Source organism: Vespula pensylvanica, chromosome 3, assembly GCF_014466175.1.
Source record: "Vespula pensylvanica isolate Volc-1 chromosome 3, ASM1446617v1, whole genome shotgun sequence".
Lineage (NCBI taxonomy): Eukaryota > Metazoa > Arthropoda > Insecta > Hymenoptera > Vespidae > Vespula > Vespula pensylvanica.
The window spans coordinates 8,173,228-8,198,648 of NC_057687.1; the positions used below are offsets into that span (position 1 = coordinate 8,173,228).

The 25,421-nt window shown below is 30.0% G+C and overlaps 3 protein-coding genes across 8 annotated transcripts; all 3 read left to right on the top strand.

Annotated features, from left to right (window-relative positions):
• The first annotated feature begins 6,558 nt into the window (after nucleotides 1-6,558).
• On the top strand, nucleotides 6,559-8,580 carry LOC122627751 (D-altritol 5-dehydrogenase-like). Its single transcript, XM_043809199.1, has 5 exons — nucleotides 6,559-6,777; nucleotides 7,354-7,611; nucleotides 7,704-7,941; nucleotides 8,018-8,199; nucleotides 8,274-8,580. The coding sequence occupies exons 1-5, from the start codon at nucleotides 6,640-6,642 to the stop codon at nucleotides 8,475-8,477; spliced, it is 1,020 nt and encodes a 339-aa protein (XP_043665134.1). The 5' UTR covers nucleotides 6,559-6,639; the 3' UTR covers nucleotides 8,478-8,580.
• Nucleotides 8,581-9,975: 1,395 nt separating this feature from the next.
• On the top strand, nucleotides 9,976-13,412 carry LOC122627760. 3 transcript variants are annotated; one of them, XM_043809215.1, is made up of 9 exons: nucleotides 9,976-10,464; nucleotides 10,678-10,778; nucleotides 10,857-11,101; nucleotides 11,173-11,399; nucleotides 11,483-11,779; nucleotides 11,857-12,048; nucleotides 12,135-12,376; nucleotides 12,446-12,798; nucleotides 12,829-12,863. In XM_043809215.1, the coding sequence occupies exons 1-8, from the start codon at nucleotides 10,357-10,359 to the stop codon at nucleotides 12,759-12,761; spliced, it is 1,728 nt and encodes a 575-aa protein (XP_043665150.1). In that variant the 5' UTR covers nucleotides 9,976-10,356; the 3' UTR covers nucleotides 12,762-12,798; nucleotides 12,829-12,863. The 3 variants fall into 3 exon arrangements, with proteins under 3 accessions (XP_043665150.1, XP_043665148.1, XP_043665151.1); XM_043809213.1 differs by lacking the exon at nucleotides 12,829-12,863 and adding an exon at nucleotides 12,888-13,412 and having other exon boundaries at nucleotides 9,983-10,464; nucleotides 12,446-12,757; XM_043809216.1 differs by lacking the exon at nucleotides 12,829-12,863 and adding an exon at nucleotides 12,888-13,412 and having other exon boundaries at nucleotides 9,986-10,464; nucleotides 10,655-10,778; nucleotides 12,446-12,757.
• Nucleotides 13,413-14,067: 655 nt separating this feature from the next.
• Nucleotides 14,068-24,296, top strand: LOC122627746 (anoctamin-4). 4 transcript variants are annotated; one of them, XM_043809191.1, is made up of 16 exons: nucleotides 14,590-14,896; nucleotides 15,561-15,673; nucleotides 15,811-15,872; nucleotides 16,405-16,795; nucleotides 19,350-19,503; nucleotides 20,293-20,575; nucleotides 20,667-20,818; nucleotides 20,884-21,129; nucleotides 21,221-21,420; nucleotides 21,504-21,641; nucleotides 21,734-21,951; nucleotides 22,084-22,392; nucleotides 22,471-22,780; nucleotides 23,052-23,257; nucleotides 23,451-23,741; nucleotides 23,842-24,296. In XM_043809191.1, exons 3-16 carry the CDS (start codon nucleotides 15,834-15,836, stop codon nucleotides 24,157-24,159), a joined length of 3,255 nt encoding a protein of 1,084 aa, XP_043665126.1. In that variant the 5' UTR covers nucleotides 14,590-14,896; nucleotides 15,561-15,673; nucleotides 15,811-15,833; the 3' UTR covers nucleotides 24,160-24,296. The 4 variants fall into 4 exon arrangements, with proteins under 4 accessions (XP_043665124.1, XP_043665126.1, XP_043665125.1 ...); XM_043809190.1 differs by having other exon boundaries at nucleotides 15,561-15,872; nucleotides 23,842-24,174; nucleotides 24,208-24,294; XM_043809189.1 differs by lacking the exon at nucleotides 14,590-14,896 and adding an exon at nucleotides 14,068-14,251 and having other exon boundaries at nucleotides 15,561-15,872.
• Nucleotides 24,297-25,421: the final 1,125 nt, after the last annotated feature.

The following is a 25,421-nucleotide window of genomic DNA, read 5'->3' on the forward strand; positions in this document are numbered from 1 at the left end:
AAGAAAAAAAAAGGAAAGTAAATCAAAAGAGTAGGAAAGAAATTATGAAAAAAAAAAAAAGAAAAAAGAAAGGAATAAAAAGCGGTTTATATAATTCGTACATAGAGATTGCAATGTTAGTCCGATGATAAAGAGAATGGAAGGTCGTAAGATCGGATCTACGTATGTATATGTGTTTCTCATTTTCTCTTGAGTATATTACTTGGACAAACCATTTAATTAAATCAGATGTCACGGTTGGCTGTCAACATGAGATACGAGTAGGGTATAATGGAGACCCACGCACACTCGAAGCATCCTGCAATTGAAAGCGTTTACGGCATGCATTTTGCCGCAGGTAAATCATCGGACGTGTGCGGTAACGTTGAAATTGCTTTCTCTCGTTGTTGAGAGAGAAAGAGAGAGAAAGAGATAGATATAGAGATAAATAGAAAGAGAGAGAGAGAGAGAGAGAGAGAGAGAGAGAGAGAGAGAGAGAGAGATGAAACACGTATTACTATTCTACGTATTTCGTCGATATCCCGAATTGTGTACGTGTCAGGAAACACCTTTAAAATTCTATTGAAATTCTATTTCCTAAGCGAACATTAGATATAGTAATTTCAAATATTTTTATAAAAATCATTGCATCGGTCTTTTCAATGAGAGATATGTATGCAGACGTAAGAAGTATATAGTTTCGATGCTACATTAGATCATTTTAAATCCTGTACAACACATGAACAAATATGTACACATTTACACATGGTCATCCTGTTTAGTATGTGGTATCTGCCATAAATCTAACGTTCTATCTCACGGTGCTTCGTTCATTGTATCAACGCAGAATATATATATATATGTGTGTGTGTGTGTGTGTGTGTACGTACGTACGTACGTACGTACGTATATATAAAGTCGATGTAGATTTATGTAACAGGCGAAAGGTCGTACGAGAGAAAAAGAGAGAGAGAGAAACAAAGAGAGAGAAAGAGAGACGTTTCGAGAAACGGATATCGGTCGGTGCTCCGATTAATTCTATTCAATGATTTTAGTAAGGTCAAATCTATACTCGATATGTTTACTAGCAGGCTACATCTTCTATGTGTATTTGCCATTGAATAAAATCCGTTTCATACGATTCTCCTTCGATATCGGTTGAATTTTTATTTGATTCATAGCTTTTTCTTTTTTTTTTTTTTTTTTTTTTTTTACATAAACCTTGAAATCCAATGAATTCTCCTTTGATTTAAATTCTTTGAAAGATTTTGCACCTATGCATATATGTATATGCGCCCTATTTTCTTTTTTTTTTTTTTTTTTTTTTGCATCGATTCCATTCTCTTACTTTTCTTTTTGATGATTTATAAATTAAATATAAATCGAATTAGTATCGGTAAGGAAAAATTGTTATTTACATATCTTATCTGTGTAAAATTTTTCTCAACACTCTTATATTTATTGATCTTCAATCTTTATGTATATAAATTTTCTTATTTAACGAGCAAATGGAAATAATTATCAGTGTGTATATCGAGTAAATAAATGAAAATGCGAATTACGTGCTTCTTCGTTCTTCTCTCACATCCCATTTCATGCGATCTTCCATAGAAATGAGTTTACGTACCTGGATGGTCGTCCTCCTAACAAGTACCTTCATTGATAGAGGGGATGAGTGATGCAGGTGGTATGAACGGGAATCCTATGGTGACCTAGTTCCAAGAGTAGTGACGTCGATGAGACCATTCACCCAAGAGCGTACCGTGTTAACGTCAAAACTAGGTCATCGTGTTGCGGCTTGTGTAAAGCAAACCTTCTACTTTCCTCTTCTCTCCTCTCCTCTCTCTTCTCTTCATAACACTTGTGCACCTAAATATCAAGAGAATCAAGTGTCAACCTGCCCATGAATATCAGCTGACAAAAGCCGATCATGATTTAGTTTCATTTAGTTGCTTACGAGTAAATATCTAATTATGACTTGGAATTTAATATCGCTAGATATTAATTCTTTCCTTCGTTAAAATGAATTGCGCTTTTGTTATTTTAAGATCAAATCAAAGAAATGAAAAGAGATCGATTTTATACAGAAGAAATATATATTCTTTCGATTGATCATATTTTCGTTACTCTTGAATTTCGTTCAATAAATTTCATTGCAAATCAATTAGTTATAGCGAAACGTGACACGAATTTTTTTCACGTTTGAAATATAAAGATTTCGTATGAAAATAAAATCAAGTTATACAAAAGAAGACGACGTTTCATAAAATAAGGAAAAAAGAAAAAAAATACATTTGTCAATTTCCTTTTATTTTTGTTACTTTTTAATTTCATTCAATTTTAATTCTTCTTCTATCCAATTTCGTTTAAGTTTAAAATTAGACGTAAGAGAAGAGAGTGAGAAAGAAAAATAGAGAGACAGAGAGAGAGAGAGAAAGAGATAGCACGAATAACAGTAATATCAACAAGCTTTGTTTTAGATATGAATCGCGATAATAATTCTCTTTTAAATGAGAAATAACACGCATCGTGGCGTTATCAGAGTTTCTCGAATCTATATATATACATATATATATATACACACACACACACACATATATACATATATATACATATGTACATAAAGAGACTGTTGTATAAATAAACGATCGTAAACACTTAATGTCTTTATAATTTACAAAATACCAAAATGAAAACGTAAATCGCGGGACTTTGCGAGCTATAATCTTCTGCTTGTAGATAAAACGATCGTTATGTAATAGTCGTAAATAAATCAGTCGTGTACATAGGTCGTATACATATATATAAACACGTATGTAAATTACAATAATTTCAAAGGCAAGATAAATTAGAGACGATCAATTTATTCGGAGCCATTTCCTTGATCAAATTTAACGGTTAAATTTGAGACGTTAGTTATATTACTTTTCAAGCCCTTTTTCTACCCTATTCGTTGTTAGGTAGGAAGCCCAGACAGGAAGATCACGAACTTCCGGTCTAAAGAGAACTTCACAAAGCAGGTCGAAGAAAAGAGCCTGTCTTGCTTACAAATACAGACGCTTTAAATCTTCTTTCTGTTCGACCCGTCTAATACATCTATACACTTATACATACACACACAGATATACATACTATACATACATACGCGTGTATATGTCTATTGGCACAGTCCAATGTAGTCCATTATTGAATGAAATTGTATCATTGCGTCACTTTTTTTATATATATATTTTTATATATTTTTTTTTATATATTACATATATGTGCACACACACACACACACACACACACACACACACACACACACACACACGTACGTACGTACGTACGTACGTACGTACGTATATACTTACGTACATTTTTACCTACGCCTTGAAAACACGATCAGCACCCCAATACTTACTATCCGAGATGTATACCGACATTACAAAGCGTAGGTGGACAAAAGGGGTAGAGCTCCGAATATATCTCATGAAGAGACTCGCTGACCGAGTCATTTCCGGATGTAAAATGTACACCTGCCTACGTTGGTTGTGCTGACTAATCCATGGTTAAACGGTCGGCAACTTCCGGCCTGCTTGTTAGCTACCATCGTCATCGAGAACATCTGCGGGCATTTATAACTCTGACCAATCCGTAATCTAACAAATAGAATTAGATACTACAAGCATAGATATGATGTATTCGTACCTAAATATAAAGACTATTATTTAGATTTTCATTCAATCGAGAGAAATCCTTACATGCTTCAATACCTACGAAAACAACTTCCATATCATTTCGCTTCCAAATTGGTTGCGCGTTATTCTTTTTAATTTTTTTATTCTTTTTATATATATATATATATATCTTTTTTTTTGGTTCAATATTATGAAAGAACAACGTTTTAACGATATTTTAACCTGTCAGAGATAAATCTTTTTCTCTTTTAATCGGGACGTCGATAAAAAACGGACAATGTTGTTGTACGGAATGAAAAACGAAAGAATAAAGGAACGTTAGTTAAACTGGCGTCCACTTGGGAGAGATTTAAAAAAAAAAAAAAAAAAAGAAAAAAGAAAAAAGAAATGAAGTACCAACCTTGCGGAAATTAGAAACGATGACTATATAAAGGAAGCTGATGCGAGAAGGATATATCAATTGATATATAAAACAATAAAATAAAATCGCTCGTTAATTTCATTAAGTAAAAAAGGAAACGTTTAATTAGATCTTCGCGTTCTAACGATTCAACATTAACAGATAGGTATACATATTATAGAAAATTATGATTCTCATATCTTTCCTACTATTCTAAAAATATCTGATTTATTCGATTCGTGACGTCATCGCTTCGACGACTCTCAAATCGGACTCACTATTGTGGCATCAATAAATATTCATGATACATACATATATATATATATATATATATATACACATACACACATATACATACACGGCGAGTTATATCCGATCAATTTGAAATATATACATACATATATACATACATACATACATACATACGTACGTACGTATGTACGTACGTACGTATGTACGTACGTACGTACGTACGTACATCGTATTCCATTCTAACTTGATGTTTCTCAAGAAGGAAAGAAAAAGAAGGAGAGAAAGAAAGAAAGATAGAAAAAGAAAGAAAGAAACAGAAAAAGAGAAAGAGAGAGAGAGAGAACGAGTTATGATCGAGTAAAAAGTGCATTGAGAAACTCTCCTCGTTCATCGAGCGACGCGTGAATCGACGAGAGTCGACGTAGAGGGTTTGGTGGTAAGCGGGCGAAGGAGGGTTGGTCTGGGTGATAGAAGGGGTGAGAGAGAGAGAGAAAGAGAGAAAGAGAGGGTGGAGGAGAGAACCGTGCGTGCGTTTTCTGGAGCAGAGAATCGTTTCCATGGTTTAATAGGGGTTGAGGGGGTAAGTCGGCCCGGTGACCTACTTTATTCCCGGGGGTTGAATGAACGGCACTGAACGCGATGACGTCATTCTCGACCTCATTTCCGGTTCCTGGTGCAGCTAGCTTCTATCCCGGCAACTCTGTCCCGTTGACCCGAAATTTCTCGTGAATCGAAGAACGCTCGTTCATCCCGAGTCCGGGGTATGAATGAATTTTCCTCGTGTAGGTAGATATTTGTCGCGGCTCGATGAAAGGAAGAAGTTATGAGGAAGGGGGGATGAAGAGGGGAAATAAACGAGATGGAAGAGAGGAAGAGAGGAAGAAGAAGAACAAATGAAACAAAGAATATAAGAAAAATAAAAAATAAAACAAGAACAATATGTTATCGGCTCGATACGAGTCCAATCGTATCTATATATAGATTTGATTGAAGAACTTTCTCCGAATTTTTTCCGATTTCTTTCGATATTCTTTTCTATTCTTTTCTTTTTTTTTTTTTTTTTTGTTCATAGACTTAATAGTACGTTTCTGAGAGACAATAATATAATATAAATTAATTTGACGAGGCAGAAATTGCTCTAGAACATCGTCATCTCTTTTAATTTGTTATATTATATAGAAATCGGAGGTGTCCTTAATAAACGTGATAATTTTAAATATAAAATATCGTGAACTCTAGGATACCCCAGACGAAATAAATTTGTCGAATGATCGGATAATAATTGGAAAGAAATAAATACGTGATAATATTACAATGCGATCTATTGTGATCGTTAATCTCAAAGCAAACACAGTTTTACTATGCTACGAATCACGTAGGGTAGGCGTATTATCGTATTTAAGTCGGTCTTTCATATCATTGATAAAGATCATTTATTTTCTTGTTCATTCTTTACTTTTCCGTTTCTTTCTTTCTTTCTTTTTTTTTTCTTCTTTTTTTGTTAGACTAGTTTCTAATAAAAGTTTTGCCAGTTACCTGTGTTCGAGCAGGTGTTAGAGTCACGTTGCCACGAAATATACCGTTCCATTGATTCCTTCGATGTCATGGGGTGTTCCACAGGGATTTCGGTTAACGAAGTCGATTGTTGGTAAAATTTATACCACGAATAGCATGGAGAGTACCTGAGGCAATCATTTTTCATTTTTCGAAAAAGCAAATCTCTCAGATACTAAGTCGTAACCTTGGAAAATAACCATGAAAGCATTATGTATTATATAACTACAAGTATTATGTAACTAACAAGTATTATTATATCTTTTATCTAGAATATGTTAGCGTTAACGAGATTTTTTAATTTCTTTTTATTTTTTTTTTTATCTTTTTTTGTTATTTCGTAATATTCGTTTGGTAATACGTAAAAAGGAAAAATAAAAGAACAATTCAATTAGCACGTATCTTCTATATATATCGATTAACGAAGTTATTTGTTCATATTTTCCAAACGAATTTCATTTAATTACTTCTATCTGAACGTTAAAACGTTCGTATTAAACGTGACACGTTAAGAATATACATATATTTGTTCAAAGCTATCATGGCTTTTTATTGACCAATCGGGAATGCAACAGTCGTTTCGTCACTAAGTTCACTGATTAGTATCACTGATTAGATATATTCACATGACCCCAATGAATTAACTACAAAGAATTACAAAATTTCCATGCAAACGATTTATAAGCAGGCAGAGAACCTAAGCCCGTTTTTAGTTGGATTTTTAGTCTTGAACGCGCAACAGTGTTATTACATTTGTGAAACAGATAGATAGATATGGAGTGTCTATCCTTTGATCCATTAAGCAAAACGCTTACTTTAAAAAAAACTTCGATTCCGATACCAAAACCCGACGAAGTGCGAATAAAAGTCGCTTACTCGGGAATTTGTGGAACAGATTTACATATCTTGGAAGTATGTCATTTATTTTTAGATCATTCTTACCATTGTAATCATTTTTCACGAGAGTTCTCGTAACGCGAGTTAATTGTCTTCGATTATAATTGAATTAATTGCTTCGTTTGATTACGAAGTTTAAATATAGTACCGATCGAATTATATTTATCACTCTGTACATGCGCTCTAATGTTCTATTTATTTCTTTAAAAAAGAAAAAAAAAAAAAAAAGAAAAGAAAGAAACTATTGTAGAACATTTTTCTGACGTCTTATGTTCAAATTGAAAAGAATAAATCGAATTCTAATTTTTCACGATAAACGCGTTGATTTCTTTCTTTTTTTTTTTTTTAATTTCGTTCAACATTATTTTGCTCGTGTCGTTGAATAAAATTACGTATTTGTCGTTATCGCGAAGAAAGTTACAACACAAATTATCACGAAACGCTACGATAACAAAAATATATGAATTAAGAAATATTCGGTTATGCAACAATGTGACTGAATCGATACAATGTTTAATCGTATATCGCACGAGTACACGCTAATTCATATCTTGGTTAATAATTTTACTTAAAATAGAAATTATGTCACAGGGTGCATTTACATGTAAAGATGATGGTCCTTTTGTTCTTGGACATGAATTTTGTGGTACAGTTGACGAAATTGGAAGTGCTGTAACTAATTTTAAGATTGGTCAAAGAGTTACAGTAGATCCTAACAGTGGATGTCATAAATGTACCGATTGTCATATTGGAAATTATCATTTTTGCCGAGTTGGTGGATTAAGAAACACTATCGGTATTTATCGAAATGGTGGTTGGGCGACTCATGTCCTTGTTCCAGAATCTCAGGTATATTTATATTCAGCGATAATAATATTTATGTCAAATCTATGTATTCCATCTATGTTGATTCATACATATTTAATAATAATGATTTTAAGGTACACTTAATACCGGATAAAGTCCAAATGCATCAAGCTGCACTTACAGAACCATTATCTTGTTTGGCTCATGGATTGAAAAGGATTGGTACGATACATGTAGGATATCAAGTACTGATTATTGGTGCAGGTATTATTGGTCTTTTTTGGTCTTGCTTGTTACACTTACGTGGATTAAGAAATACGGTAACAATTAGTGAACCTCAAGAAAAAAGAAGAAAGATAGCTTCCAAACTTGGTGAATATAATTAATTATATCATTATTAATTTCAAAAGTTATACCTATGATAACTAAACTATTGAAATATTTTCAGGTTTAAATTACAAGCTAAAAGAACCTAATCAACTTGCAAACGATCAGTTTGATTTAGTAGTGGACTGTAGTGGTTCTGGTCCTGCTATGGAAACAGCTATGCAATTGTTAAAACCTGGTGGTTGTCTTTGCATGTTTGGTGTAGCTAATCCTAAAGCAAAAATGTCCATCGAACCATATCAAGTAAGAGAATTATTTATATATACAATTATCTAACTTTTTTTTTAGATTGTACTAATTATTAATTACTCGTATAGATATTCAAAAAGGAACTGAGTATTGTGGGTGTGAATATAAATCCTCACACATTTCCTAGATCATTATCTCTTTTGGAAGCTATGGCTGATCAATATTTAGATTTTGATAAATTAGGTATTAAAGTTTATACTCTTTCCCAATACCGTGAAGCTTTGGAAACACTTAAAAAAGGTGATATCAGTAAAGCTATATTTAAATTATAATTTTTATATATAGCTCATTAACCAAATTAGGAAAAGATGACTTAAAAAATTATTTGCATTACGCTAGTATCAATTATACGCATTACAAATTTTATTCAAATTACATTTTTTTGCACTTATTTTCCATTAACTTTAAAAGCATTACAAAAATAATATTAAGTGATAAAACTGTATCTAATTTGTAATTCATATATATATATATATATATATATATATATATATATATATATATATATTTAATAAAGCTTATTAAACAAATCAGAAAAAAAATAACCTTAAAAATTATTCTCATTAAAGCCGTTCATTGATTTTCTAATAATTTATGTCAACAACGAGTACAGTCGTAATTCTTAATCAATTTTGATGAACTAGACCTCACTTTAAAGATAAAGATTTAAACGAGAATATGATCAAATTTTTACAAAAGCTTTTTCTTTTAAATAAAATCGTGTTAAATAATGATACTTTTCGAGAATAGTTTATACATTAAAATGAAGCTTTTTCAAAGATTCGAACAAGCTATATTCTCGTTTAAATCTTCATCTTTAAAATGAGACATCGTTCGTCAAAATCTGTCAAGAATTACGCTTGAACTCACTGTTACCGTAAACAGTACTGTTATCGACATTTTTCATATAAAAAAAGGTTTTGTATAGTGGCGCCTCTTGAATTTTGTGACAAAAGAGAAGAAGCTTCTATCCCCACTACCGATTTTCACATAAACGCTTATTAGAAATATATTTTGTTTCCATGAAGTAGATGATTCCTGATTCCTGATTGTTATTTTATATATTAGAGACGTAAAAATATTATGTTTATAAGAAACATTTAGCAGAATGTCAAACATCTCAGAAACCATTGGTTCAAGGTTGAATAGATCCCGTCCATTTTGTTTTCTTCGTTACATTAATATGAACGAATATAAACAATTAATTTATTCTGTATATATTACTTTTACAAACAAGATCGAAATATTCGATTTAACATTCGATAGGATGTAAACAAGTTTTTACTGTAAGACGTTCTTCTAATCAACTTTTATATATTTTCAAATATCATAAATTAAACAGAAGATTAAAAATTTCATAATCGTATTTGATATGATTAGCATATGATTTCTCGTTTTTATCAAATGTGACTATTTGATCATTTTTACTACATACAATAATTTTTATTACGTATAAAAAAGGAGTGTAACTTACGAATATTTATATATCGGCACAATAATTGCATAGTAGGAACATCGTTTCTCTATCATAGTTCATATTTTGTCCATATTTGTCGTTAAAATCATACACGTTAAGAGCGAAAAATGGTGAACAGCCTTAAACTAACGTTATACCAGCCAACTTCATTTTTTATATTCATGTATTTCATACTCATTTCCCGCTTATTTTAACTGTTCCCGTACAGTGATGCCAAATTAAAAATAAATAAATCGTATATTGAATATAATAAATTTCTTATGCTAAATTATATAAGCATTTTATATAATATATTTCATATATTACTTTTTCATAAGCGTGATTCAAATTTAAATAATATATTCACAAATATTCTTATAAATATAAATTTCTAGCGAAATTATAAAAATTGTACATTAGAGCCCTCTGGATCAAAATAATGTACTACTTCTTCGTGACGACACGATGACCAACATTTCAACACCAATCGAAAGCACGCATGCGTAATGTATAAATTTAAAATATTGTTGTAAATGAACAGTAATTCGAAATTGTATTTTTTGACAATTTTTATATTTTATCTTTATATTGAAAGTAATGATCTTTAAAAGATTGTTGTTTTATTAGTAATCTTATGTGTTACTATTATAAATAATTAATCGATAATAAAAGTGTACGAAGACTAATGATTACGAATGGTTTTTGTAGTAGACTCAGTGTTTCGTTTAATTTTTTATGACGCCTTAATTTATGTTTATCTACGAGAAAGAATATCAACTATTATTAAGTTATTGGTTTCAATGGTAAGTGTATTTATGAAGAATCTATCATTTACTAGCAAGTAATTCCTTCTTTATTCCTTGTTTCTATATTTCTAACCATAAAATAAAATTATGTGAACGTTCAAATATTGTTTCATGAAAGTAATACTACTGGAGTATTAATGTTACTGTAATAGTTTTGCTATTAATAATGAATTTTTTTTTTTTTTAGTTGATAGTATCGTTTTAACCTAGTTCCAGAGATTCGTAAATATGGACAATCCCATGAATAACTTCGATTGGGCACAAAGATTGGAATGTCCACCGACTGCATGTACAGATCCTATAAAGAAAACGTTTGTCCATCATTTTTATTAGTATTAAAAATGAATGTAGAATTTAATAATGTAACTAAGAAACTATACTTTTTGTAGATTATGTAAAGGAATATTAGAATTGTTATGGTCTGAAATAGGTAATGCAACATTCACTAGTAAGGATGTAAGAGAAGTAAGAAAAAATATATTATTGTATAAATTAAGACATAAAAAGAAAGATGCTACTATCCAATGCATACAAGATATTTCACGTTTAAAAGCAGAAAGAAATAGGCTTAAGACCGTTTCTTCGTCGTTGAAAGAAGAATACGAGCAACAAGATTTTTTGGTCCGTCAAAGAGGTATGATGTATACGAAATCTTTCTTTATGTATTAAATTAAATAACTTTTATATAAAATTTAACAATTACAGTGAAACATTTGAAAAATATTAAATCAAAGTATACATTGGCAAAAATCAAGAAAGCATTATTGAAAATAAAATATAACGAAGTACGTACTCAACTCGATGATAGTAATAATATGAGACTTATATGCCAAAATTTAATGCCACAGACATCCGAAGAATTAAATCAAAATATGTTAAAGCAAAGTTTAGACACAGTAACTACACTTTGTTTTGGAGCAAGCAAAAGAGAGGTGTGTATCGTACTATTTAAAAAAAAAAAAGAGAAAAACAAATGCGTGTTGAAATAAATATTAATAAATTAATAATGTGTTAGGTGAAAAGTAAGATATCAAATTTACTTGGACATATTAAAGTGTCTACATTATGGGCTCAATTATATCAAGGACTATGCCAAGATGTGGAAAATTTATTGAAATTGAGAACTTTAACTACTACGGAAAATAAAGACGATCTTGACACAGAAGATGTAGATACAAATGGAGAAGACATTGATATTGGTATTGCTAAATTATGTGGGAAAAATATTTACACAATTTCAAGAAAATTATTTTTTGAAACAAAAGCAAAAGAATGTGAAAATAATGTTATGAAATATATTACAAATATTGAGGTAAATTATTATTTTATATTCGACTTAAACAAACTCATAAACTCTCATAGATATTACATGTGATTTTAATTTTAAAGACTAGTACTGAAAATCATATTGACCTCAGCGAGTGGTTAACTTTGGCATTAGAAGTGAAAAAATTGGAAGCAGAGGAAAGAGTATTGCAGAATGAAATTAAACTGATCCAATCAGAGTGCAATGATAATAACACAATAACTTTAGAACTTCAAAGATTGTTATCGGAGATTCATACGATTGACTCGGAAATAGTAAGTTATTTTAAAACTAATTAATAATAAAAAATGAATATCAAAGAATTACATATAAACATATCATAATAATAAGTTTATTAAAGGAGAAATGTGTTGAAAATATACAACGATCGTTACAACTGTTAAAATCTGCTGAATGCATCATAAAAAGAATAAAAAATAATGTCCATACTGAATGTATGAATCTTCTAGCTCTACGAGCTGATAATAGTAACTTCGAATGGTTAAATAAGGATTTAACGACTGAACTACATATATTTTATGATGTCTTAGATATCAGAGCATTAAAAAAAATAATACTCCATGGAGAAATTCAATCTTTCAGGTGAGTACGTATATAATATTAAGCTATGTATATAAAGAATATCTTAATAGAGCACCATTGTTTTTTCAGACATGAAACGTGTTGCTTGAAAGAAGCGTCTGTTATAATGACAAATTTAAATGTTCCCAATATTATGCCATACTTTCCAATGATAAAAGCACCAATATATTATCTGATAGATTGTTATAAAAATTTAATAACAAATAACACATATAAAAACGTTTTGACTCCATTAACAGATGAAGACAATGATTTACACGTTTTTATAGAAAACGATACTATTAAAGATTATGATACTATGGAATTATTGACATCGTCACAACGTAACTGTAGTAAAGCACAGGAAGAAATCGATGCATTTAATGTTGCATTAAACGCTTGGTAACGTGTAACAATTCTGAGATCTCATACTTGCATAACTTATATATATATATATATATATATATATATATATATATATATTTTTTTGTATAAGATCGTATAATAAATATTTAAAATTATTTTTTTGTAGGAGTAATCAAACCGTTCAAGAAGTTATGGCTCTCGTAGATAAAACCGTAGACGATTTAACATTTACAGAATGGATGCAAAGATATACTTTACTGTTATACATGATTGATAGTGCTAATAATAAGTGATATATCATATTATTTATAAATCTATAATGCTCATAAAACTGCCTTTTTAATTATAATATAAATTATACTGCTAAAGCAGTACTACATTTTTTAATGTGAATAAATCCTTCTTTTATTAGAAAGCAAAATATTAATATTGATATTATTATATTTTAATTTTTCAATAGTATCATATTAAATTATATACGCTGTTTAATATATATTGAATAAATTTAATCAATGAAATGTCGGTAAAATTACTTTCTCCAGCAGACATCTACGATAAACAAAGTCAACGAAAATCGTTGATAGTTCAATCCGTAAGATAAAATATACTGAACACAAGGTAACTTTTAAAAATATTTTAGGTGTACGAATTATATGTAACTCATACTCGTTATAAATTATTCTCTATATTACATATTTCTTTTTTTCTCTCCCTATGTCTACATCAATCTATACAGTTAATAATAATAAAATAAAAAAAGAAAAGTATAATAGAAATGGACTGCTAGATCCTCCAGATCTTCAATTTAGTTACATTATTCGTTACACGCTCAAAGACATTCTAAAACTTTATAATAAAAGTTTATCCATGGGTGTAAATGATGCGAGCGATGACAGGTGGTAAATACATGTATCATCACCTTACACACACACACATATACGTAATACATAGATATAACTCTTTTCCAGCAATAAATATTTATATAGTTCACGTTTTGGCATTTCAAGTTTGCAACGATTATCCACGTGTAATAAGTGTTGTGTTCATCTTGTTACCATAGAGATTCGAAAAACGATGTTCCTTTATCTATTAATGTAAACGTAGTGTGCATGTGTCCGCTATGATGTGAGGGGATGAAATCCTAAAGTGGTCAAATATATATATATATCTACACGTTTGATATTTACACGTGTTATATATACATGTTTAAGAGAATACCCTTAAATGACACACCCACGTCCTTCCAATATATAAAATGACTAATACGGTGACAATGTTAGCAGATATATAAGCGTGACCATGTGTGCATAACATATAAGTATTCTCTAGCCACGCGGGGGTTAGTATATGTCACAGTATCGCCGCGGAAACGAGCGACGTGACACTCTTACGTATCCTCTGTCCTGTGTCAGGATAGTAAACGTGAAACAACAGTTTCGTGTTGTTTTGTCGACTGTTAAGAAAACACGTCTTTTTTTTCTTTTTCAAAATAAAAGAACCATGAAAGAGAAATTACTATAATATCAAACGGTTGGAATGGATAGATAGATAAATATAAAAGGCTTAATGAACGTACCCTTGAACTTGTTACACATACATTTTATTAAATATTGTTCTTTCTTTTCTTTTTTCTCTCTTTTTTTCTTTCTTTCTTTCTTTCTTTCTTTCTTTTTTTTTTTTTTTTTAATTTATTTTCATCCGGACCTTTATTATCGAACGATTAAATTTAATTGCATCTTTCTTACGAATTTTATTATTGAATTATGATTAATACGATGTTATGGAGAAAGAGAACGAATATTTTGTCGTTTAAAAAGAAAAAAAGAGAGAGAGAGACGGATAGATAGATAGATAGAGAGATAGATATATATATATATAGAGAGAGAGAGAGAGAGAGAGAGAAAGGAAGAGTCTTTAAACAAAACGAAAATCGTTAAATACGTGATACATAGTGCGCAAAAGAAATGACAGTGATATTTTTTAATGGATAGAATCATTTTATAAATCACGGAGTATAAGAAAAATGAATGATCGTAAAGTGGTAATAATAAATCATTGGAAGAAGTGACTCTGGTTAAATACTTTATTCTCGTAAGGGTTTAATAAAAATCAATCGCTCGTTGTATAGAACATATCATTAAAATGCAAACTAGGGGGGCCGATTGGGACATGATGGTAAAATAATAACATAATTCGCAAATAATAGCATAGAAAGTCAAAGTGATAGAAGAAAGAGACAAAAAAAAAGAAAAATCGTTAATGTCGAACGATCGATGTGTCGTACAAAAAAAAAAAAAAAAAGAGATAAAGACAACGTTTAAAAAAAGAAAGAAAAAAGAAAATGATGAAAGAAAAAAAAAAAAAAAAACAAATTTGTCTAACGTCGAATTAAATCGGATTTAGATGTTACACATACAAGGGTTGGAGTGTTATTAGCGGAATGTTACCAAAGTTTCTTTGCCCTATGCGTTCGGCCAAGGCTAACACGATCATCCTGGTCGAGGTGGGGTCAGCGATAACTATAGACCAGACCAGTCTTTTACCATTCATAATTGAAGAATAGTCCAGGCAACGAGGTCGACTACACACAATCCTAAGTGATCGGTTCTCTGATCGATTATTCTTCTTTTTCTGAACTTTTCTTTTTCTTAACTTTCATACGTTTGTTTTTCTTATTTTTTTCTTTTCTTTTTTTTTTTTTTTTTTTCTTTTTTTTTTTTAATGAAAATATCATCGACTGATCGTCGAACGATCATCGTAATCTGAAACGCTAATGTTGAAGGATTACGAATTAAAAAAGGAAGTATTTATATATCAATAGAATTTTATCGATGTTTAGATAAAGATTCGTTATAGCTGTTGTTAAAGGATTTCGTTCCTTCAACAAACATAAGCTGCTAACTATGGACACCGGCCAAGTTTCTATTCCAATCATCGATCCTATAGAAATATGTATGAATATTTTTAGAATGACTATCAATTATTCGAAATCAACAAGAATCTAAATACTTATCCATCGACATACATATATATATATATATATATATACATATATATATGTGTGTGTGTATATTATCGTCGACCGATAGATAGTATGACCTTTTGAACTAAAATGGGTGATAGTACACTTACGCTCGAAGACGAAACTCAGGTATATTTTCGTTATAATTACAAATTCTCATCGTTTTTCCATTTTCATCTTTCGTATATTTATTTCATTGATTCGAAAATATTTATCAAAATTTTTCGCATCCACGATAAGTCAACAACTTCTGTTTGTGTGTGTGTGTGTGTGTGTGTGTATGTGTGTATACGTTCATGAAAAAAATTAATTTAATATATTCGGTACTAGAAGTTTTACGAATTTGTTTTGAAATATTTACGATTCTATATCTTCATTTTTTTTTTCTTTTTTTTGACGGAAATATAAAAGTAGTCGAGTTTAATATTTATTAAGACATGTAACCTTGAACGTTGATAGTACATACATACATACATACATACGTACATACATACATACATACATACATATATACATACATGTATCGTTGATGCGATAGACATACCGAATACTTTGTAAGTAAGTACTTACTAGGACGATTGAAAGAACGCGAATGAAATATGTACTCGATGCGTAATGATGATATCAACTAGATCGTAAAGCACCTAACCGTGGATTGCAGAACGCTCACAGTAGAAGATCAAGCACCGTAGGTGACGCTCCGCAAAACGTTTCCGAGTTGAGCATCAGTGAATCACATTTGAGTGATAACACAAGATCGATCGAATCGGGTGATGCATCGTCGATTACGTCGACGAGATCGACACCAGCTAAAAGTAACAGTAAATCGGGAAGCATTTCTACTACTTCTTCGAGTAACGCCAAGTCAACAACAGCTTGGAATCATTCGAATAGAGAAATCCTTTACGAGTCAGACAAGAACAACATACTGCCATATCTTTCAATCGCAACGGAAAATCCATCGAAACCTGGCTCGCCAAAAATTCCTAGAAAAACGTCCAAAACCAGTGTATACCCATCTGGGACCAATTTGACGGCACGTGATGCATTTGGTAGGTTTTCTCGTCTTCTTCGTACCTTTTATTTTTTTTTTTTTTCTTTTTCTCTCTCTGTATTTTATTTTATTAATTTTTTTTTTTTTTTTTTTTTTTTTTTTTTTTTTTACATACATGGATATGTAAAGAGAACGAATTACGTATTTGATAATTGATCGATGGCCAATAAGTATTTATTGTCGGTATTATTAACATAAAAATTAAAATTAATATAAATTTTGTTTTGTTTAAATATTAAATAACAAAAATATTGTTAATGATTATCTTAAATTATTATAAATTAAGATTTCGATGATAATGAATTCATTGAGATTGTAAATATTTGAAGAAAAACATGACTGCATCAATTTGATATGTTAAAGGTGAAGATTCTTAGATAATTCATACAATTAGATAATTAATAAGCATTCACTTCTGCAAATTTTATTTTTAAAAATTTTCTCGGATTTTTCTTTTTTCTTTTTTTTTTTTTTTTTTTTTTTTTTTTACGATACTTTGAAGAACTAAGACTGTATTCTCCGATAATAGAAATGAAATCTAATTTCAAAAGTGTTCCGATAAATTTATCTATATCTTCAATATTTCTATATGAAAAGTTTATTAAAAATATAGATGAATATATTTATTTTTGTAAAAGATCGACAGAATATCGTTTCAATCTGTCTGTAATATTTAATTGATTACAAAATTATGTTAATTATCCTACATATCAAAGGACATAAAAAGAATATCAATTGAAAGTCGATGACAATGATTACCGATTTACGAAATATATTATATAAAACAATAAATCGATTCATTTAAATTCATTCGATCGATTGATGGATACACATCGATAAAGATCGATCGATGATCAATACTTTCTTAAAATGCGAAGCACGAGAAAGTGATATAAACGATTTCGAAGTAGACACGTATCTTCGTGCGTGATTAGTGTGAAAATCGCGGATCAATTGTCGTTTACTTGTACTACTAGAGATGTTAATGGAATCATAAATATGTAAGTAACGTTTTGTCATATCCTTTGTCCTTTTGTGAAGTAGATTCTATTTTTTTTTTTTTTTTTGTCAAGGAGAGAACATAAAAAATATTCGATCACCCACATATCCTTTCTCATACACAAACATACACATAAAAATCCTATAATCGCAGCAACATATATTTCCGTTCGTTCAAATGAAATCGATCGATTACGTCAACAAATGATGATATTAAATCGTTCCAACTAAAATTGTCAATCTTCAATATTCTACATTAATAACAATATTTTTCTCTAAAAGTCGAATTAATGGAACTTATATAACGATAAATGTTCATGGACGATCTAAAAGTGTATAAGCATTATATAAAGATTATGAGTTATATAAAAATAAAGGAATAACAGTATATTGATCAAAAGATTAACGTGAGATTTTTATCAAATAATAATAGAGATTTAATTCGGTTAGAAAAGAAGAAATATATCGGGAATCAGAAAGAAAGAAAGAGAGAGAGAGAGAGAGAGAGAGAGAGAGAGAAAGAGAAAAATAAGAAGTCCATTTCCGTTTATTCTTTCATCATTAAGTTCGATGTCCACGTATATATATATATATATATATATATATATATATATATATATCCACGTACACGAACGTGTAAAGAAACGATCTAATTATGTACATACGTCGTATATATATATATGTACATATATATATATATATATATGTATATTTGATTCGGGAACACACCTGTCTTCGACTAACATAAAGCTATATAAGTTGGTTATATGCCGATCAATATACATGCGAATGTCAGTATGTCACGAATCATTGCATTGTTAATAATGCAATGTTAGACCTCGACACATGTTCATAAAATGAGGAAGACCGAACGACAGTTGTAAATGTCTTGCCCTTTCGCTACCCTTATTATTTCTATTGATAAATTCTAAATCCAATATTGACACTATATATATTCTGAAAGAATTTTTTCGTAGAGATTGAATATCTTGAAAAAAAAAAGAGAGAGAGAGAGAGAGAGAGAGAGAGAGAGAGAGAAAGACAGAAGAAGAAGAAAAAATAGAAAATAAATAAATAAAAGAGAGAGAGAGAAGGAAAAATGTAAAAATATTCTCACGTTCGTAACATTTTCCTTTTTTTTTCTTTTTTTTTTTTTTTTTAAATGACCATTGGCGTAGTCTTGTTATATCGTAGTTACTTTATTTACATTCAACAGGTTGTACAAATGTGTATATCGTTGAACGTTCCAGTGATTGCACGAAACTGCATTAAAGGATCTTATCGTTGAGATCTCGTCTGATAGTTGCTGGTGTAATTACACGTTTGTAAATTCTCTATAGGGACAAAGAATTGAAAGAGGGTTTCATATTTTTTTATTTTGGTTTTTTAATCGTTATGATTAATTTTTTACAAGATTGAACATTCTTTTCTGAATTTGTTTATAATTGGTATAAGAAACAGGATTGCGTTTTGAATGATCTATACAAATTTTGAGAATAAGTTTTATGTATATATATATATATATATATCGTTTTATTTGATTTATATTAAAGGTCCTAAACTTACGGCCCCGGGATCACCGGAAAGTAGTCCATCGTTACCGAATACACCATTCCCCACGGATTTTGATGAAATCGCAAAGGAAAGTTTATCTCGTAAAGGATCATTCGCCGAAAATGAAATCGCTTCGGACACGTTATATTTTCGGTAAGTTCAAGAATTATTCAAATTTTTAAAAATTATTTCTATATTTGTGCGTTCTGTCTGAATGTCTAATGAAAAGAAAAAATGTGTGTGTGCGTGCGCGCGCGTTTGATAATGTTTAGTAGAGAAAAGATAATTTTCTCTTGAAAAGAAAGCTCGGTTTGAAATAATAAATAAATAAATAAATAAATAAATGAACAAATAAATAAATAAAGAAGAAGAACTAAAAGGAAATATAAAATAAAAATAAAAATTAAGAAAGAAAGAAAGATTAAAAATAGAAATAGAAATTAAAAAAAAAATAATAATAAAATAAAATAAAAATAGAAATAAAATTGGATCGTCGATCGTTATCTGAGAATTATCGTTTTCCTGTCTGCACGCAAATTTTAAAAAGCTTAGGAAGAAGAATAGGAAGAACCTTGTTACCTATTTCACTTATATCTTTAGCCACAAATTATTGAATAATTACTGAAATACATGGTTCTCTGTAAAATAGAGCGTGTCAAAGGTTGAACTGAATAATTGACCGACTACGTCTACGAAGTCATGAAGAACTATTTTGTTCTATATATATAACGCGTAATGATAGATACTGGCGATAAAAATATATCGTAAAAAGGGATAGAAAAAAAAAGAGAGAAGAGGAAAAGAGAGTAGACTTCGAGTTAAAAATGAAATCTCTCTCTCAAAATAATTTTCATTTTAATGAGACCATTAAATAGCTCGACAATCTTTTTTTTTTTTAAAAAAACTTAAACTAACGTCGTAAGATTTTTATCGTTTTTTCAGTGATGGCCGAAGACGAATCGATATGGTGCTCGTTTATCAAGAAGAAAACGAGGGTGTCCTGACGGAATTGGAGACAAAACGAAGAGAACAGAGACGTGCATTTCAACAAAGTCTTTTAACGGAAGGCTTGCAACTCGAATTAGAACCAAAGGAAAATTCTTTTGATGGTAAAACGTTTTTTCTCAAACTTCATATACCCTGGAAAATAAAAATACAATATGCCGAAGTTATGAATTTGAAATTACCAACAAAAAGATTTATCACTATATCAGTCAAAGCATGGGTGAGTAAAAAATACAAAATTTATTATTATCGTTATTATTATTTATTATTCATTTTCATCGAAATATATCTTTTTATATTAACGTCAACAGGGTACGGATGGTACAAAAGGAAGGCCCAAATTTTGGGATAAATGGTTAAAGTGGACCAGCTGGATACGAAAACTTCATCAATGGGATACCGATCGATATCCCGAAGAACCTAGTTTTTATGACAGTGTTGATTCTGGTGATCGAGAAGAAAGGTAATTGATAATATCAACGTTTACAAAATATTTGATCGATTTCTACTAATCAATAACATTATAAGATTCGTCGTAAAGGATCGAGATACCGCATACACGCCAGCGCAGAGATCGTTAATAGTGATGCAAATATTGTTACGTGCAAGATACGACGAAGCGCATGATAAAGTTGGGATTCGTAGACTTGTTGCAGATGGTACTTATCTCGATTGTTATCCCTTGCACGAAGGACCATACAACAAGCCAGAGAACAATGGTGAAGTTTTAGACAGACATTTGCTTTATTTGATATGGGCTAGTCCAATGCAATGGTAAGAAACCTCAAAATAATAACACAAATAGAACTTATAAGCATTGTTTGTAGAGAACAATTAATTGTGAACAATTAATCTTTACTTTTAGGTTTAAGAAACAACCATTGTGGTTGATAAGACGATACTTTGGTGAAAAAGTAGCTCTATATTTTGCTTGGCTTGGTTTTTACACGGAATGCTTGGTTGCACCAGCTGTGGTTGGTCTTCTATGTTTTATATATGGTCTAGGAAGTATGGAAGGACCGGATAACGTACCAAGCAAAGAAATATGTGATGATAAGATAGCCGGTAAATTTGTAATTATAAATAACGCAACTATCTATGTCTCTCATATATTTTTATTACCACATATATTTTCTTAATTTTTTTAGGAAATATCACGTTATGTCCGCTCTGTGATAAAGCTTGTGGTTATCAAAGACTCGGTGAATCTTGTATATTTTCTAAGTTAACATATCTGTTCGATAATCCTGCGACCGTTTTCTTCGCCATTTTTATGTCATTCTGGGGTAAAACGTTATATTAATTCATGATCATATTTATATACATTTACCTAAATGTATGTGAATCAATTACTTTTATTGCAATATCGTTGTGGTAGCTACGACGTTCTTAGAATTATGGAAACGGCGACAAGCTGTTCTCGTTTGGGAATGGGATCTTCAAAATACAGAAGATGACGAGGAACCTAGGCCCGAATTTGAAACGTCAGTGAAAACATTTCGCATAAATCCAGTTACCAGAGAACGTGAGCCATATTTACCAGCATGGTCGAAAGTTATGCGATTTTTTGCTACTGGTTCCCTTGTGTTTTTTATGGTAAAACTACTGAACAAAAATTTCTTCTTTTTTCTATTTCTTTTTCCTTTTTTCTTTCTTCTTTTTTGGAAATAACAAAACTGACGATATTTATTTAGATTTTTTCTTGTTCTTTTCTCTTTTTTTTTTTAGATATGCGTTGTCCTTGGTGCAGTACTAGGTACAATAATATATCGTATATCTCTCGTTTCGGTATTTTACGGTGGCGGTGGTGCTTTCTTACAAAAACACGCAAAGATATTCACTTCGATGACAGCAGCCTTGATCAATTTAGTGATAATCATGATACTTACACGTATATATCATCGATTAGCTAGATGGATGGTAAACATGGAAAATCCAAGAACTCAAACCGAATACGAATCTAGTTTCACGTTCAAGATATTTCTTTTTGAATTCGTTAATTTTTATTCTTCTCTGATTTACATAGCATTCTTCAAGGTACATCTAATGATATACCCATTTCTAATCATATACTTCTTTGATATCCCTTCTTTTTCTTTTTTTAATGTCAATCAGGGAAGATTTTTTGTACATCCTGGCGATCAAGATGCTAGATCATCCGAATTCTTTCGTATAAAGACAGACGTCTGTGATCCAGCAGGTTGTCTCTCTGAAGTATGCATTCAATTAGCTATCATAATGATTGGCAAACAGTGTTTCAATAATTTCGTTGAGATTCTATCTCCAAAATTTTGGAATTGGTGGCGCAAAAGAACTCAGATCGCTGCTACGAAGGATCATGGCAGACAATATACCTCCTGGGAAAGAGATTATCAATTACAAGATCCTGGAAGACTCGCACTTTTCGATGAGTATTTAGAAATGGGTATGTATTTTGTTTTTCTTTAAACTATTTCTATGTAATATATAAATAATTTATTAATAATATCATGATATTATCGTAATATAAATAAAAATGAATAATAATGAATTTTTTTTATAATTAATAAATAGTATTATATATAATTTATACTCCTATTAAATTTATATGATATTAATTATAAATTTATTAATAATTAAACATTAATATTAATTTATACTCCTATTAAATAATATATAATATAATAATTAAATAATAATATATATATTATTTATAGTTCTTCAGTATGGTTTCGTAACTCTCTTCGTAGCAGCGTTTCCATTAGCACCATTATTCGCTTTATTAAATAATATCGCGGAAATAAGATTGGATGCTTATAAGATGGTGAAAGAATCACGAAGACCTTTGGCAGAAAGAGTGGCAGATATAGGTGCTTGGTATGGTATTCTTCGTGGTGTCACTTACGTTGCTGTGGTATCAAATGTACGTAATTAATTTAATATAAAAAGATCGTATTTTTATATAAGTTTGATGATACAATACGTTTTAAAAATGGTGTCATAAAATAACGACATAATGTTATTACAATGATATACTATCATATAATATTATACTGTCATATAACGTTATAACGTTATATCAATTTTCTAATTTTAACATTAAAACGTTTCAACAGGCATTCGTTATCGCTTATACCTCAGATTTCATTCCACGAAGTGTCTACGCATTTGTATATTCTCCAACGGAAGATTTAGTCGGTTATATTGACAGTTCTCTATCAGAATTCAATACTTCTCATTATCGTGACGATATGAAAAGCGATGCAGACAATAAACATCCAGAAACATGCCAATACAGAGGATACAGAAATGGACCTGATCACAAATTAGATCCTTACGGACTAAGCCCACAATATTGGCATGTTTTTGCAGCACGATTAGCTTTCGTAGTTGTTTTCGAACATGTCGTAAGTCTTAAACAAGTCTTCATTTATTATAATTATAATAATTTTGATAAATTACTACTTTATGTATAATATTTATGTATACTATCTTTATGTATAATAGGTTTTTGGATTAACTGGGATAATGAGTTATATTATACCAGCTGTACCTCGTGCCTTGTCGACACAACTTCAACGAGAACGTTTGTTAGCACAAGAAGCTAAATACGAAAAGGGTTTAAAAGGTAGAGAAGATGAAGAGGATATACTTTCTGTTTTAAGGGAAGCTGGAAGTATAGGTAGACCTGCTGCTGCTGCTGCTGGTAGAACCAATTGGGCAAGACGTTTCAGTAAATTAAGCGATGGTTTAGATGCCCATGTTGAAGTTGGTTCGAGAGTACATAGATATAGTGACAGTTCCACTATGTGGGAGGTCACTTAAATTATTCGTCGTATTTTCTCTCTCTCTCTCTCTCTCTCTCTCTTTCTCTTTTTCTTTCTATCTCGTTCAATCGAAAATCTTATTCAAAGATTTTCGATTATTGTGATGTATATTATTAACAGTTGTATATACTATGTATAGTACTGCACATTTATGATCGTATTTAATATTTCTTTTTTTTTTTTTTTTTTTTTTTTACCCACATCGATAGTTTTGTTAGACTATTATAGCATTCCTATTTTTAAACATAGCATCTGTAAATTATAAATGCTTCCATCATATTTTATGATGTTTTCCTGCACTTATGTGATAGTGATGAAACGAACGTTCGTAACATCAAAGATATATAGTATATATATATAAACAATCAATTTGTCGATCGATATAATTACTCAATGAATTTGTGGAAATTAATGTTTTTGTGATGTCAGATAATATATATATATATATATATATATATATATATATTGTTACACTTCTTATATCAAATGAATGTATGTGTGTAAAATATTAGGGACCAAATATCAATCGACCGATGTTTAGTATAGTTTATACACATTCGAATCATCTATCCTCGAATTGTTAAAATTTTACGTAATTATTAGAAGATATATCGAAAAATATATATACATATATATTTTTATTTCTACTTAATTGTACATGATAATTACATTATTATACCTGAATCATAATAATTACGAAATAAAATTAGTAAACTATGGCAATTTGTCAAGGAAATATTTTTGATGAAAAATAAAGAAGATATTTTTAAGAAATCGATTTATATAATGTGAGAAAAAAGAAAAGTACGTTAGAAAAAATATCCTAATTACTTATAATTATTAATGAGGACGATGTATTATAAATTCCGTGTCATACTGACACTTATCAACAACAAATATAGCTATATAATATTGAAACAAACGCAGTATTGTTTAAACAAATGTAAAATAATCGTAATAATAAATTAATATCACAGTTTACGTGCTAAGAAAGCGAAAGCCTATATAATGTTTGTTCTTTTTAAATACAAAAGAGAATTGACATTCCATTGATGACGATAAGTACGTATGTTAATAACTTATATACGATAGATAATTATTTATCTGTTACCAATATAAAATAATTAATTAATTAAAAATTTATCTTTAATTATCATACTCTTAAAAGAATGTATACTGAAAAATATATATATAATTAAAAGATATACCTAATCATGATACAGTCGATATAATCGAAAGAACATTTCTATGTATTTAATA